Here is a 15096-nt window from a genome sequence, read left to right on the forward strand (position 1 = left end):
AAAGCTGCGGGAACGATACTGCACCGAGAGAACAGCAACGGTGGTTATGGTGATGGTGGCTATAGCGAGCTGCGGGAAATTTGTCCCGTTTTACTTTGCTATTGAACCATACATCATCATTGACAACACGCCGTGGCGTTGCACCCTCACATATGAATACGCTATTTCACCCGTGTGGAGAGGATACCAATTACTGGAGAGCATTTTAACACCATTGCTACCAATCGGCTTAATCCTGGCGTTTAACGGGTTAACCGTAAGACATATCGTTGTGGCAAATAGAGTCCGCAGAAGTCTTCTGCACAGCGGCGACAATCAGAAAGATGCCGAGGTGGAAAAACGCAGAAAATCGATGATTTTGCTGTTTTCTATATCAGCTAATTTCATATTATTTTGGATGCCTAGTGCAGCGCATTCTTTGAAATGCCAAGTGCAAAACTATTTTTAACAGGACAGATATTTTAATTCCCCGGTATACATCCTACAGCAATTTGGGTTCATGTTGCAAAATCTCAGCATGTGCACCAATACTTGTATCTATACACTGACACAGGAAATTCAGAGAAGAGTTGAGGAACGGAATGAAGTATGTGCTTACATTAAATGGCCATCTGTGTAGATAACGCCCGCGTCTGATGACAGTTCAGCGGAGTTTTCAAATAAAGCCGTTTTACGATTACTAGGTTTGGCAAATATGTCATAAATTCAAACCATCATATACCTGTTCATCCGAAAATTGCAGAAATGACGGAAGATTCCTTACGTCATGCGGTTCAGGTAGGTAGCTGTACAAACGCTCAATGCTGCTGGCGTGAGTGTTACAATGGTTGAAGTATGTTCCAAACTATCACAGACACTCGACTGTCACAAGGGCAGGGATGGCTTCAGGGCTTTCCGGGTTTTAGATGTTTCAAAATGGACAGGGTCAGTTAACAGAGTGTAAAGGGAGTGCGATGGGAAACCAGGATTGGTATCGCTGCTGCAGAAAGGGAGGGAAACGTGGAGCGTTCGTTTGTTAGTAGACTGTGAGCCGAACAGAGATACATGATCACCCCATTTGGAGTATTCTGTACAGCCGCCCCGCTAACAAAAATAAATAAATAAATAAATAAATAAATAAATAAAACCTGCAACGGGAACAGTGAGGAACCGATCGGGAATCGGGACATGGACATTTGCCATGTTATTGACATGGGTAACTTAAGCTTCCATAATATTCGTTGGCACCTCACCAGGGTAAAAGTTTAAGTATGGCATAATGTCTCAGTTGTTTTCCAGGAAGGATTCACGTTACTATATGAATACAGGCGGACTAGCGAACAGTCCATACCGGATCTAATATTAGAAGAGGATACGGGTTAGGTGACAGATAAATCTGTGGGTCAGCATTTCAGAACGATGGGGCAGAAGTCCCCTGCATTCACCTTGCACAGGAATAGGACAAGAGAGCATGGGATGTGTTTAATTGAGGGTCAGCGATGCATGGTGCTTCCTGGCAGGAACTTGGGAAGGGAAATTGGGAAATGATGGATTCAGGGGAATCTGCAAGACATATGTGGAGATTGTTTAGGGAGATTGTTTACTTACATGGAGCTCAGTATAGGCTTGTGTCAGTGAGGCAAGGAATGGATGATAGCGTAAAGTAACCGGGGGAGACAAGAAACCTGGAACAACTCGTCAAATGGAAGAAAGAACGATACTTTTGGACAGGATATTTCTGTCTTCACTGACCACGGAACCAGATGACTGGAATGTGTCAAATGGTATTCATTTGTTGTCGAAAACTATTAACGATACTCCTTGGAATTATAGACCGAGTCTTACGTCAGTAGTAGGTACACCGTTGGAGACGATTATTGTAGAGGGAATTTATAAGTATTTGGAGAAACGTAGTCTGCCTACGGAGAGTCAACATGGTATGTTGTCCTTTATGAGTCAGATTGAATTATTCGACAAAGTGAATATAAAACGAACAGAAGAATCAGAACAGTCGATGTGGATGTATTAATTTTGGTCAGGCGTTTGAACAGTTCCCCACAGTAGACTCAGTCAGAAAGTCAGGAGGCAACGGATCCACGGAAACGTGACTGGTTGGTTCAGAATTGGCTTACTAACAGAAGGCAGATGATTAGAGTGCATTCCGGCTGGAAGACAGAGGGCAGCAGTGTTCAGCAAGGAGGGTTGAAATTTCGGCACACTTCACAACTATATTTGGAGTCAGCAGTTACAGTGCTCAGAGATACAGGGCTGAGGGAAATAACGGATTCAAACTGACCACCCAGCAGCAGCTGGATCATTTATGGAATTAGGGCAGACGACGGAAGCAAATTGCTGAGCTATTGACTGCAACAGCGCGATTTCTAAACTGACCTGCCATTTACATATTACAGGGCAAATGCTACAATAACTTCAAACTAATCTTTTCCAATGGAACCCTACAAATTAAAACCAGCATTTCAAAGTGTTCAGCAGCAGTTTTTGCTGCTCATTAAAAGAACAATTCTTCCCAAATACCAATTCCAAATTCCCAGTTCAAGTACAAACCAATTTATCCAAATGCCAATTTACCTCTAAATTGTGGTTTTGATGTATCTGGTGTAGATACGCTCGTATTTCGATCGCTTTAACCCTGAATCCACGTGGCCGGTGTGGAATCCGTGTCTCCGTCTGAAATCAAGAATAAATGAAACACACAAAACTACACAAACTAAAAGCGCAGCGATAGCAAAGCAAGTATCCGGGCTCACACTTGTCGTCCTTTAAAACCATCGCAGGCAATTGGAGAATATAGAATAAACAATTTCCAAAGCTTCCACCTTCTCATGCTGTAACCATCCTTTAACTCAGTCTCCATGCTTCAGTGTGTGCAAGGACAGAGGGATCGAACAGTATCAACGACTTTCTAGATCGGTCGGTGCTGTGAGACACTAAAGCTCTAACCCAGATATACAGTGAGACAGCCTGAGGGAACCACCGCACAAAAACAGGGTCTTCAGCCCGTCCAGTCAGTGAGGAATTATTTACACTGCCTACTCCCATCGACTGCACCCGGACCGTGGTCATCCACATCCCAGTATAACATATATAACAATCACAGCACGGAAACACGCCATCTCGGCCCTCCTAGTCCGTGTCGAACTCAATCTCACCTAGTCCCTCCTACCCGCACTCAGCCCATAACCCTCCACTCCTTTCCTGTCCATATACCTATCCAATTTTACCTTAAATGACACAACTGAACTGGCCTCTACTACTTCTACAGGAAGCTCATTCCACACAGCTATCACTCTCTGAGATAAGAAATACCCCCTCGTGTTTCCTTTAAACTTTTGCCCCCTAACTCTCAAATCATGTCCTCTCGTTTGAATCTCTCCTACTCTCAATGGAAACAGCCTATTCACGTCAACTCTATCTATCCCGCTCAAAATTTTAAATACCTCGATCAAATCCCCCCTCAAGCTTCTACGCTCCAATGAATAGAGACCTAACTTGTTCAAACTTTCTCTGTAAGTTAAGTGCTGAAACCCAGGTAACATCCTAGTAAATCGTCTCTGCACTCTCTCTAATTTATTGATATCTTTCCTATAATTCGGTGACCAGAACTGTACACAATATTCCAAATTTGGCCTTACCAATGCCTTGTACAATTTTAACATTACATCCAAACTTCTGAACACAATGCTCTGATTTATAAAGGCCAGCGTTCCAAAAGCCTTCTACAACACCCTATCTACATGAGACCCAACCTTCAGGGAACTATGCACTGTTATTCCTAGATCTCTCTGTTCCACTGCATTCCTCAATGCCCTACCATTTACCCTGTATGTTCTATTTGGATTATTCCTGCCAAAACGTAGAACCTCACACTTCTCAGCATTAAACTCCATCCGCCAACGTTCATCAGATTCTTCTAACCGGCATAAATCTCCCTGCAAGCTTTGAAAACCCACCTCATTATCCACAACACCTCCTACCTTAGTATCATCGGCATACTTACTAATCCAATTTACCACCCCATCATCCAGATCATTTATGTATATTACAAACAACATTGGGCCCAAAACAGATCCCTGAGGCACCCCGCTAGTCACCGGCCTCCATCCCGATAAACAATTATCCACCACTACTCTCTGGCATCTCCCATCTAGCCACTGTTGAATCCATTTTATTACTCCAGCATTAATACCTAACGACTGAACCTTCTTAACTAACCTTCCATGTGGAACTTTGTCAAAGGCCTTGCTGAAGTCCATATAGACTAAATCCACTGCCTTACCCTCATCATCATTCTTCGTAACTACTTCAAAAAAATCAATAAAGTTTGTCAAACATGACCTTCCACGCACAAATCCATGCTGGCTACTCCTAATCAGATCCTGTCTATCCAGATAATTATAAATACTATCTCTAAGAATACCTTCCATTAATTTATCCACCACTGATGTCAAACTGACAGGTCTATAATTGCTAGGCTTACTTCTAGAACCCTTTTTAAACAATGGAACCACATGAGCAATACGCCAATCCTCCGGCACAATCCCCGTTTCTAATGACATCTGAAAGATCTCCGTCAGAGCTCCTGCTATCTCTGCACAAACTTCCCTCAAGGTCCTGGGGAATATCCTGTCAGGATCCCGAGATTTATCCACTTTTAAATTTCTTAAAAGCGCCAGTACTTCCACCTCTTTAATTGTCATAGGTTCCATAACTTCCTTACTTGTTTCCCACACCTTACACCATTCAAAATCCTTCTACTTAGTGAATACCGAAGAGAAGAAATCGTTCAAAATCTCTCCCATCTCCCTCGGCTCCACACATAGCTGACCACCCTGATTCTCTAAGGGACCAATTTTATCCCTCACTATCCTCTTGCTTTTAATATAACTGTAGAAACCTTTCGGATTTACTTCCACCTTATTTGCCAAAGCAAACTCGTATCTTCTTTTAGCTTTTCTAATCTTTTCTTAAGATTCCTTTTACATTCTTTATATTCCTCGAGCAATTCCTTTACTCCATGCTGCCTATATCTATTGTAGACATCCCTCTTATTCCGAACCAAGTTTCTAATATACCTTGAAAACCATGGCGCTTTCAAACCTTTAACCTTTCCTTTCAACCTAACAGGAACATAAAGATTCTGTACCCTCATAATTTCACCCTTAAATAACCTCCATTTCTCTATTAACATCCTTCCCATAAAACAAATGACCCAATCTACTCTCTCTAAATCCCTTCGCATCTCCTCAAAGTTAGCCATTCTCCAATCAAAAATCTCAACTCTAGGTCCAGTCCTGTCCTTCTCCATAATTATATTGAAGCTAATGCTATTGTGATCACTGGACCCGAAGTGCTCCCCAACACATACATCTGTCAGCTGACCTATCGCATTCCCTAACAGGAGATCCAACACTGCCCCATCTCTAGTCGGTACTTCTATGTATTGTTGCAAAAAACTATCCTGCACACATTTCACAAACTCTAAACCATCCAGCCCTTTTACAGAATGAGCTTCCCAATCTATGTGTGGAAAATTAAAATCTCCCACAATCACCACCTTGTGTTTACTACAAATATCTGCTATCTCCTTACACATTTGCTCTTCCAACTCACGCTCCCATTAGGTGGCCTATAATACACTCCTGTCAGTGTTACTACACCTTTCCCATTCCTCAATTCCACCCAAATAACCTCCCTAGAGGAGCTCGCTAATCTATCCTTCCAAAGCATTTTCCATAGTAATTATCCAATCATCTCTTAAACGTTCTCAATTGCTATTGGCCTTGGCAACGCTGTCTACACTCTGATGACTCTCTGAGTGAAGATGTTTTCCCTCATGTCTCCCTTAAATATTTCACATTTCACCATTCGCCCAGATCTCTAGTTGTATTTGCCCAACAGCAGTGGAGAAAGCCTGCTTGCATTTACACTCGCCATCCGCCTTATATTGTTGTATACCTCTATCAAATCTCCCCTCAGACCCCTACACGCTCGGGAATAAAGGGCTGACATATGTAATCTTTCCTTCTTATTCAAAACGCCCAGTCTCGGCAATAGCCGGTAGTTGAGCAAAATCGTACACATTTAGTTTTCCAAATTAGGCCTCAATAAAGTCGGAAATAGCATCAACGTAACATCCCAACTCCAGTACTCAGTACTTTCCTCTATGAAGGCCAAAGTGCGAAAAGCTGTTTTTACGACCCTGTCTTACTGTGCCGCAACTTTCATTGGATAATGGACCTGCATTCCCAGATTCGTTTGTTCTATCGTACTCCTCAGTGCCCTGTTTCTCATTGTGTCAGACAAACCCTGGCTGGTCCGCCCAAAGGGCAACATCTAACACTTGTCTGCGTTAAATCCGATCAGATATTTTCAGCACATTGTTCCAGCTGATCCAGATTCCGCTTCATGCTCCGGTACTCTTCCTCGCTGTCGACTACACCCGTAATGATGTTCTCATCGGCAAATTATACGTCGCCAAAGTTAACGACATTATTATCCAGATAGTTGATATAAATTACGAATAACAACGGGCACAGCAACGATCCCTGGGACAACCCACTTATCACAGGTCCGCAGTCAGAGAGACAACCATCCATTACCACACTCTAGCTTCCCCAACGTACCCAATGGCTAATCCAATTTACTACCTCATCATGAAAGCCAAGCGACTGAACCTTCTCGAACATCCTCCCCTACGGAACCTTGAGAAATTCCTTGCTGAAGTCCCTGTAGACGGCATCCACTGCCTTGCCTTCCACACCATTCCTGGTAACTACCTTGTAAAGCTCTGTGAGATTGGTTAGACATGACCTACTACTCACTGGCCCATACTGACTATCGCTAATGTTCCTGTTTGTCCAGATACTTCCCTTCATACCCCATGACCAGCGTAGTCTGAACACCGAGATCAATTCATCATTACATAATACTTGGCGAGTCCCTTCCGATCAAAGATATCGAGATCATCCAGCGGTCAGTACTGATATTTATGGTCTTTTTAAAAAAATTCTCCTGCACTTTATTATCCGACGCATTGAGAGTAGTCTGGAAAAGCAAGGCGTAATAGCTTTAAATAATTAATCGACTTACTTAACTATAGCAAGATACGGTACACTCGACAGAGCACAGAACATAGAATATTACAGCACAGTACACGAGGTTCTGATAGGCTTTCAACTAATGGAAGTTCGATCTAACATATCCCCCCTGCATCTGAATCGGAATCAAAGGTTTCAAAGGTGCATTTAAAGAATCAGAGCCAGATTTAATATCACAGACATACGTCGTGAAATTGTTAACTTTACGGTAGCAGTACAATGAAATACAGGATAAATAAATATAGAGAAAACAAAACTGAGATACAGGTGGCAGCGGGGAAACACTGTTCCTGAATCGCTGAGCCTGAGCTTTCAGGCTTCTGTATCTCCTTCCCGATGGTAACACTGTGTAGAGGGCACGTCCTGTTCGTGGACAATTTTAATGATGGACGCCACTGTGACAAGATTCATCCCTTCTAACAGTGATCAATGAGATGCAGAGAATCTGTATTTACCAACAAGTACCTTTTATTATTTCTGCTAAAAGCACGTAGATTTACACACTATCTTCCCGTGTGCACCCTACTGGAAACCCTGACACTCCATGAACAGTCAATGAAGAGAAAAGATATTACCCGGGAAAAGAGTCTACGCTGGCAAGACATTCCATAGAAACATAGAAAACATAGAAAATCTACAGCACAATACAGGGACTTCGGCCCACAAACTTGTGCCGAACATGTCCCTACTTGAGAAATGACTCGGCTTACATATAGCCCTCTATGTTTCTAACCTCCATGTACCTCTCCAAAATTCTCTTAAAAATACCCAATCGTATCCGCCTCCACCATTGTTGCCGGCAGCCTATTCCAGGCACTTTCCACTCTCAGAGTGAACAAACTTACCCCTGACATCTCCTCTCTACCGACTCCCCAGCACCTTCAACCTGTGTCCACTTGTGGCAGCCATTTCAGCCCTGGGAAAAAGCCTCTGAATATCCACACGATCAATGCCTCTCATCATCTTCCGATCCTCATGTTCCCGATTTCCACGTGTCCGTGTGGTCCTACCTTTCGGCAATGGTTGGTCTCTGGCCGCTGGAGAGTTATCACCCCGGCATATTTGAAGCTCCGGAATCTTATATTGTTCCTCATCAATGGAACCATTGGAGCTCCGAACCATTGGTTCAAGGTCACCTGGCCTACCTGGGTCACTGGTTACTGATCATTGTACAGAGCTACAACCAACATATTGTACGTGGCTCTGCCCAGCCCAGCCTTGAGTATTCGTATCTTTACAACCTGACTGGTCCAAACCAGTTAAATGAGGCAACCCAGACAGAGTCTAACGAGACTACAGATTGCTTCTTTGATATGTCTGGCATTTTACATAACAAGTAGAAGCTCCTCTGAGCATGGTCTCAGGTTTATTGCTCTGATTAGATTGTCCCAGAGTCAAGAATCAGTTCAGAGTCCATGCTCTTCACATAACAAATGGCGATTTGTTTGAGAATAGTCTCAGGTCTAGCAGATCATTACCTGAAGCTTCCTGTGTCCACATTCAGTTCCTCTGTTTAAATTATTCCAGTGCGACAATCAATTCATAGTCCACAAAATGGGGGAAAACAGAGAGAACTGGTTTGTCTGTTTCCCTGCCCTTGATCAGTCTGTAGTTTCTTCTGGCCAACAGTGTTTTATGAGCCATTCAATCTGACGCGACGTTATCTTTCTCGGGTCTGCTGTCGTCTGAATGCACAGGGGTGGATGATGGAGGTTTTGCAGAGATGCCGAGTGCTGTAGGGGTCGAAGGGGTTTACAGAAATGCGGTGTGATGTAGGAGTTGGAACGGTTTTGTTACATACCCCGTAAAGGGTTAAAAGAACCAGCAGAAATGGAACACACCTGGAGTCTGGTATTGTTACAAACAAAACACTACTTATCAGTATCCACGTAATCTCGTAATATAAAACCAGAGAAATCAAACAGGTTAGCAGAGGTTATGCATATATAAGTGTGTAAATTTAAAACCCCAAACTTCTTCAGCTTAGGTGGTAAATGATACAGTCTTCCGATGGTATAGGAATGACGTCAGTTCAGTTCGTGGTATTAAGTTGAGTAGAATTGAGGAGAGAGAGAGAGAGAGAGAGAGAGAGAGAGAGAGAGAGAGAGAGAGAGAGAGAGAGGTGATTTGTTTTCCAAGTAAGCTGATGTCGTCGATCTTTCCGTTGCCTTCCGAAGTCCTGTTAAAGTTTTGTGATCACCCAAAAGAGTACAGCCTTCACGCAGAAAATCTATCAAAGGTTAAACACACCGATAACATTCCACCGGTCACCCCTTTCCCACACTGCGATCAAAACTCATCCTATCGTGGGCACTGAAAGTTCATCCAGTGTATATTTCTTCTGCATTTCTGTCCGTGCCTGTGTGTCTGTCTGAAAAGGCAGTTGACCTTGAATATATCCCAAACATGCTGAACGCCAGCTGCCCATTTATAGCTCCGCCCTTCCGTAGCCATGGCGACTCACGAGCTGCTCGGTGCTCTCTCTCTCTCTCTGTCTCTCTCTCTCTGTCTCTCTGTCTCTCTCTCTCTCTCTCTGTCTCTCTCTCTCCCTCTCTCTCTCTCTCCTCTCTCTCTCTCCTCTCTCTCTCTCTCTCTCTCTCTCTGAATCGGTGTATACCAACTCTCTCTATTTTTAAAGGCACAGGCCATATTGAATACACCTTAGCATCTCGTCACAGTTTTTACAGATAGCGAGGGTGTCAGCACACATCTCCACCAATGTGGAAATGCAATTTACTTGTAGTACCAAACTGGCATTTTTGTCTGTAACAAAATGAGACCCGTCTTGTGTCGGAGTGTTTTGCTAATAATGTTCGTGCAACATTATGCTGAGTGATCCTGAGTACCTGACTGCAGACCGCAGTCCCTACACTATAATGGCAGAATATGGCATTAAATTCAAAACTTTTGACAGTGCGGAGGATCAGAGAGATCTTGGGATCCAAGTCCCCAGAACACACAAAGCTGCTACACAGGTTGACTCTGTGGTTAAGATGGCATTTAGTGCATTGGCCTTCATCAATTGTGGGATTGAGTTTAAGAGCTGAGAGGCAATGTTGCAGCTATATAGGACCCTGGTCGGATCCCACTTGTAGTACTGTGCTCAATTATAGTTGCCTCACTACAGGAAGGACATGGAAACCATAGAAAGGGTGCAGAGGAGATTTACAAGGATGTTGTCTGAATTGGGGAGCATGCCTTATGAGAATAGGTTGAGTGAACTCGGCCTTCTTCTCCTTGGAGCGATGGAGGATGAGAGGTCGCCTGATAGAGGTGTACAAGATAATGAGAGGCATTTATCGTGTGGACAGTCAGAGGCTTTCCCCAGGGCTGAAATAGCTGGCATGAGAGGGCATAGTTTAAGGTGCTTGGAAGTAGGTACAGAGGAGATCACGGGTAAGTTTTTTTTTTACACAGAGAGAGGTGAGTTCGTGGAATGTGCTGCTGGCGACGGTGGTGGAGGCGGAAACGATACGGTCTGTTAAGAGAATCCTGGATGGTTACATGGAGCTTAGAAAAAGAGGGCTATGGGTAAAGCCTAGGTAGGTCTAAGGTAGGGACATGTTCGGCACGGCTCTGTGGGCCGAGGGGGCCCATATTGTGCTGTAGGTTTTCTATGTTTCTACTCAGACGAAGGCTACTGGGTTTGTCCAACCTTCCTTTAATTTGCTCTTACTAATCAATCCCAAATGCCGATTGGCCACTAGTTGATTGGTCACCGATTGCTCTATTGCACTGCCGTGAGCTGCCCCTCGGACAATGAGCCTTATTGAAGTCCCCTCCTCTCCAGATTTCCGATGTCCAGGTTGGCCACTAGTCAAAGCTACCGGACTTACCTCTCAGTGATGACGTGTCAATACCAGCAACATGACACTGGCAAACCGAGTACATTGTCTTAGACAAGACACCTGCTAAATCTAATGCCACTCCCCTTCGCACTACATATGGACTGCTGTCTCAGTATGCATATTGATCTGTTGTCCCCACATGTTCATTGATCTCTTTCCCTCTCTGCAATGTGAATACACCAGTTAAAGCCATCTCCTGCGTGTGTGCTTCTATTTGATATGTAGTTACACAGACACAATGCAGGCTGACATTTGAGTACAGAAGTGATGACCATAAGTTTCTCTATTCCTCCAACCCTGAGACAATTCTAGATCTATATTCTTTGTTGTCCTCACAGTTCCAGTCCAAGAAACACATTTGTCTCTTTCATATTTTGCAAGGGACATGTAAGAAACGGCAAGAAGAAAATACACAGATATAACTGTTACTGAAAATTTTATTGGTGGCTTATTATACAAATGCCCCAAGTGAAGATGCTGTACCTATCTGCACGCAATGCAACAAGGACTGCTCACTTGGAATAACTTTACAATTGACTTAAATTGTGGTGCTCCTGTCAATATTGTAATGTCATTATGGGTGCAGTAAGAATTAGGCTGAGTGATGACACCTGACAGCTTTACAAACATTTGCAGAATGTAGAAAGGCACCAACTCTATGAATTAATGTATACTCCAATATAATTTAGGAATTAACCTTCTTACATTGCATAAACAACTGATTAACACATGTTTACAAACTGCATTACATTCCAACAGTTGTTACATTCTCTCATGACTCATGCCGTCCTTTTCGTGGATGCAGACTTCTGGGCAGCATGAGCACATTTCAGATTGGCATCATGCACCGCATCCCACATCAATAGCAGTTCGAAAGGCCGAAAACGGTGCACTAGCAGCAACTCACGGTAATAGCAAGGATTGAAAGAGTCATCTTGGGTTGAAGGAACCCTGACTCCAGCTGTCCTGAATCCGCTATGGGAGCGTGGGGCTAGTCCAGTCTTGGCCAGACACATCCCCCAAAAGACATCATCAATGGGGTATAGTTCAAGGTCTTGGGCTATCTGGTAAATGATGTGAGCTGTATACACAGACATAAGTATGCCCGCTCCACTAACGTATGGTGGGTACGACTTGATGGTGGTCACTATTTCTGGCACATAATACTTGCTCGACTTCTGGCGATTGGGCCCAAACCCATAAACGAGATGGCCCACAAACAGGTGTTGGTGAACCTTCATGCCTAGCAAGTAATCAACCATGTTATCGGTGTTGGCAAAGACATCATCATCTCCATTGAAGATGAATTTAGCTCTGGGGCAAAATTCACTGACCCACTGCAGCAACTTGTATTGTTTGAGGGTGAGGTTGAAAAAGGTATCCAAGAAATCCCATTGTAGGACATCTCTGTGTTCTCTGTTTTCCATGGCTAAAAGCTGATTCAATTTCCTCCTTTCCTTTTGGTCAGGAGAGACACCAGAGATAAAGACTCTCTTAATTAGGACCCCATTGAATTCGCGTTCTCTGCCCCATGTCTTCCTTACCATTTCCCGCCGATCCGGGTGGAAAGGGTGAGATTTGATCACCAGGAGCAGGAAGACATTCTGAGATCCTTCTCGACCACCACATTTGTCTGGGGCATTTAGAATCATGTCAAATTCTCGACAGTGTTTATACATCAAGAAGTTTTTTATGTGCTCTTTCTCTTGATGAAATGAGGACAGGTGCAACAATGTCCTGTTCGCGTGGCACTTTGGCTTGAGCACTGATTTAGTTGCATCAGCAGTAACAACCTTGGGCAGATCTTTGCGATGAAAGGTTTCTGCAAGATCATCAGTCTCTCGACGTTGGTCATTATCCCAGAACACGAAGAACAATCCCAGAGTAAGCAAAACACTCAGCACTACTTTCTCATTGAATCGCCGACGTCTACTCATCTTTCACCTGAAATAGAGAAAACAATATGGATTAATTCAAAGAAAACTTTACATTTACATGATGCTTGAGAAGAATGGGAAGTTTAAACTGTAATGAGTTTCACTAATGCTTTGTAATATTGACCTCAAAATGGTGATAAGGTAAGGAATAGGGAAGGCCCTACACACTGTTGAAAGTTTAATTAACCTGAAGCATTCTATCCCAGCAGAAAAAGAAATCTACCTATAGGATACCATCTCTGTCATTAAACTGAAAATCGCATAGTTTTTTTCTGGGCCTTAAAGGTATATGATTCCAAAGGGTTTATTCCACCTCGCTTCACAGGTCTCATCACTCCTCCCGGGGCTTAAACTGAACTGAGACATACAGCAATATAGCACAATGCAGACATTTTGGCCCATGATGTTGCACCGAACTTTTAATCTGCTCCAAGATCAATTGATCCCTACTCTCTCAAACAGCTGTCCATTTTTCTTTCATCCATGTGTCTATCTAAAAGCCTCTTAAATCTCACTGATGCATCTACCCTTATCACTACCCAGGCTGTGTATTCCATACAGCCACCATTTTCTTTTTTTTTTAAAATACTACTTCTGAAAAACCCCTATACTTTTCTCTAATCACCATAACATTATGCCCCCTCATATTAGTCATTTCTACCCTGGGAAAATGTTGTTGGCTCTCCATTCTACCTATGCCTCTTACCAGCCTATACGCCTCTATCAAATCACCTCTCCCCACCTCCCACCCCCACCTTTGCTCTAAAGAGGAAGGTCCCAGCTCGCTCACCATTCAGGTTGAGTTCACAGGTTACTGATACTATGGAAGATGATGTATTATTGACCATTGATTAGTAACTGAATATATGGCAGTGCAGGGAAGGTAACGTGTTAGCATAGCTACTGAAAACATTTGATTTTCATGGCATTTCAACCAGGTCTATGTAAACCTACAATAGGAGAAACAAAGAGAAGTATACTCAAGGACCTTGGCTTTTTGCTTCTATTTTAACCAGAGAATTGTATTCAAAGTTAAATTAGCAGTGGCCCACCCACCCTGCCATCCATTGGTCAAGCCACTTTATGAAAGGCTGCAACTAAGGCATAACTAGTCCCAAAGGCAAGGCTAATTCGACTCAGATATTCAGTAGTAAGCAATTGTGACAAGATAGCGAAGCCATCGCAGGCCCATATCTATTGAAGGAAAATGGCACCAGCATCACCTATGGCAGGAATTTACGCTTCATGAAGAGCAGTGAACCTTGGACTCCAGGAGCCCAGAGAAAGCACAGATAACTGATAGCAGAACAGGGCAAATAGTTAGCATGATCCACAATGTGTATGAGTAAAGCCTTGGATGCCAGGAGCCCTGAAAAGACGCCAGTGACTGATAGCAGAACGATGTGTACAAGTAAAACTATTTGCACAGGGATGCAACTTGTGTCACTGTAGAATTATGGAATCCTAGAGTAATGCGATCTAAACAGGCCCTTCGGCTCAACTGGTCCATACCAACCACAGCATCCTCCCTGATAGTCCCAGTTGTCTAGTTTGGCCCATAACTCTCCAAGCCTCTCCCTTCCATGTACCTGTCCAAATGCCGGTTAAATGTTGGAGTTGAACCCACTTCAACCACTTCCTCTGGTAGCTTCTTCCGGGTACTCACTGTCCTCCGTGTACAGAGGTTATCCCCAAGGTCTCTTCTCAATTTTTCCCCTCCTCTCCTCCAACTGTGACCTCTCATTTTGTGCTCTCCAACTCTCCAATAATGACAATCCACCTTATCAATACCCCTTATGATTTTAAACTTCTGAGGTCACCTCCCATTCTCCAAGGAATAAAGGTCCAGCATGGCCAGCCTCACTTTAACCCAGGCCCTCTAGTCAAAAAACATCCTCGTAAATTTCTTCTGCACCCTCTCCAACTTGACAGCGTCCTTCCTATAACAGGGCAAGCAAAATTGTAGATAATATTCCAAAAGTGGTCTCAACAACAAATTACATAACTGCAAATAATCCCCCGCTCCTAAACTCTACACCATAACTGATGAAGGCAAGCATGCTGAACGCTTTTTTTCACAATCCTGCCTTTCAGTGAACTGACTTGTCAGTGCCTTGCCATTCAATGTACAAGTTCTACTTCATCTGAATGTCCACCACCTCACATATAACCATATAACAATTACAGCACGGAGACAGGCCATCTGAGCCCTTC

The 15096-nt window shown here is 43.5% G+C and overlaps 1 protein-coding gene across 1 annotated transcript; it reads right to left on the minus strand.

Moving 5' to 3' along the window:
- Nucleotides 1-11724: 11724 nt before the first annotated feature.
- LOC140722563 (N-acetyllactosaminide beta-1,3-N-acetylglucosaminyltransferase 3-like) lies at nt 11725-12882 on the minus strand. The gene is made up of 2 exons (XM_073037265.1): nt 12490-12882; nt 11725-12282 (listed from the first exon to the last, which is right to left on the minus strand). Exons 1-2 carry the CDS (start codon nt 12880-12882, stop codon nt 11725-11727), a joined length of 951 nt encoding a protein of 316 aa, XP_072893366.1.
- Nucleotides 12883-15096: the final 2214 nt, after the last annotated feature.

The sequence above is a fragment of the Hemitrygon akajei genome, unplaced genomic scaffold (genome assembly GCF_048418815.1).
Source record: "Hemitrygon akajei unplaced genomic scaffold, sHemAka1.3 Scf000080, whole genome shotgun sequence".
NCBI lineage: Eukaryota > Metazoa > Chordata > Chondrichthyes > Myliobatiformes > Dasyatidae > Hemitrygon > Hemitrygon akajei.

Coding starts and splice junctions, on each gene's coding strand:
- LOC140722563 (XM_073037265.1), bottom strand. CDS start 12,882: ATGAGTAGACGTCGGCGATTCAATGAGAAAGTAGTGCTGAGTGTTTTG. Junction 12,283..12,489: donor ACCCGGATCGGCGGGAAATG/GTAAGGAAGACA, acceptor AAGTTGCTGCAG/TGGGTCAGTGAATTTTGCCC.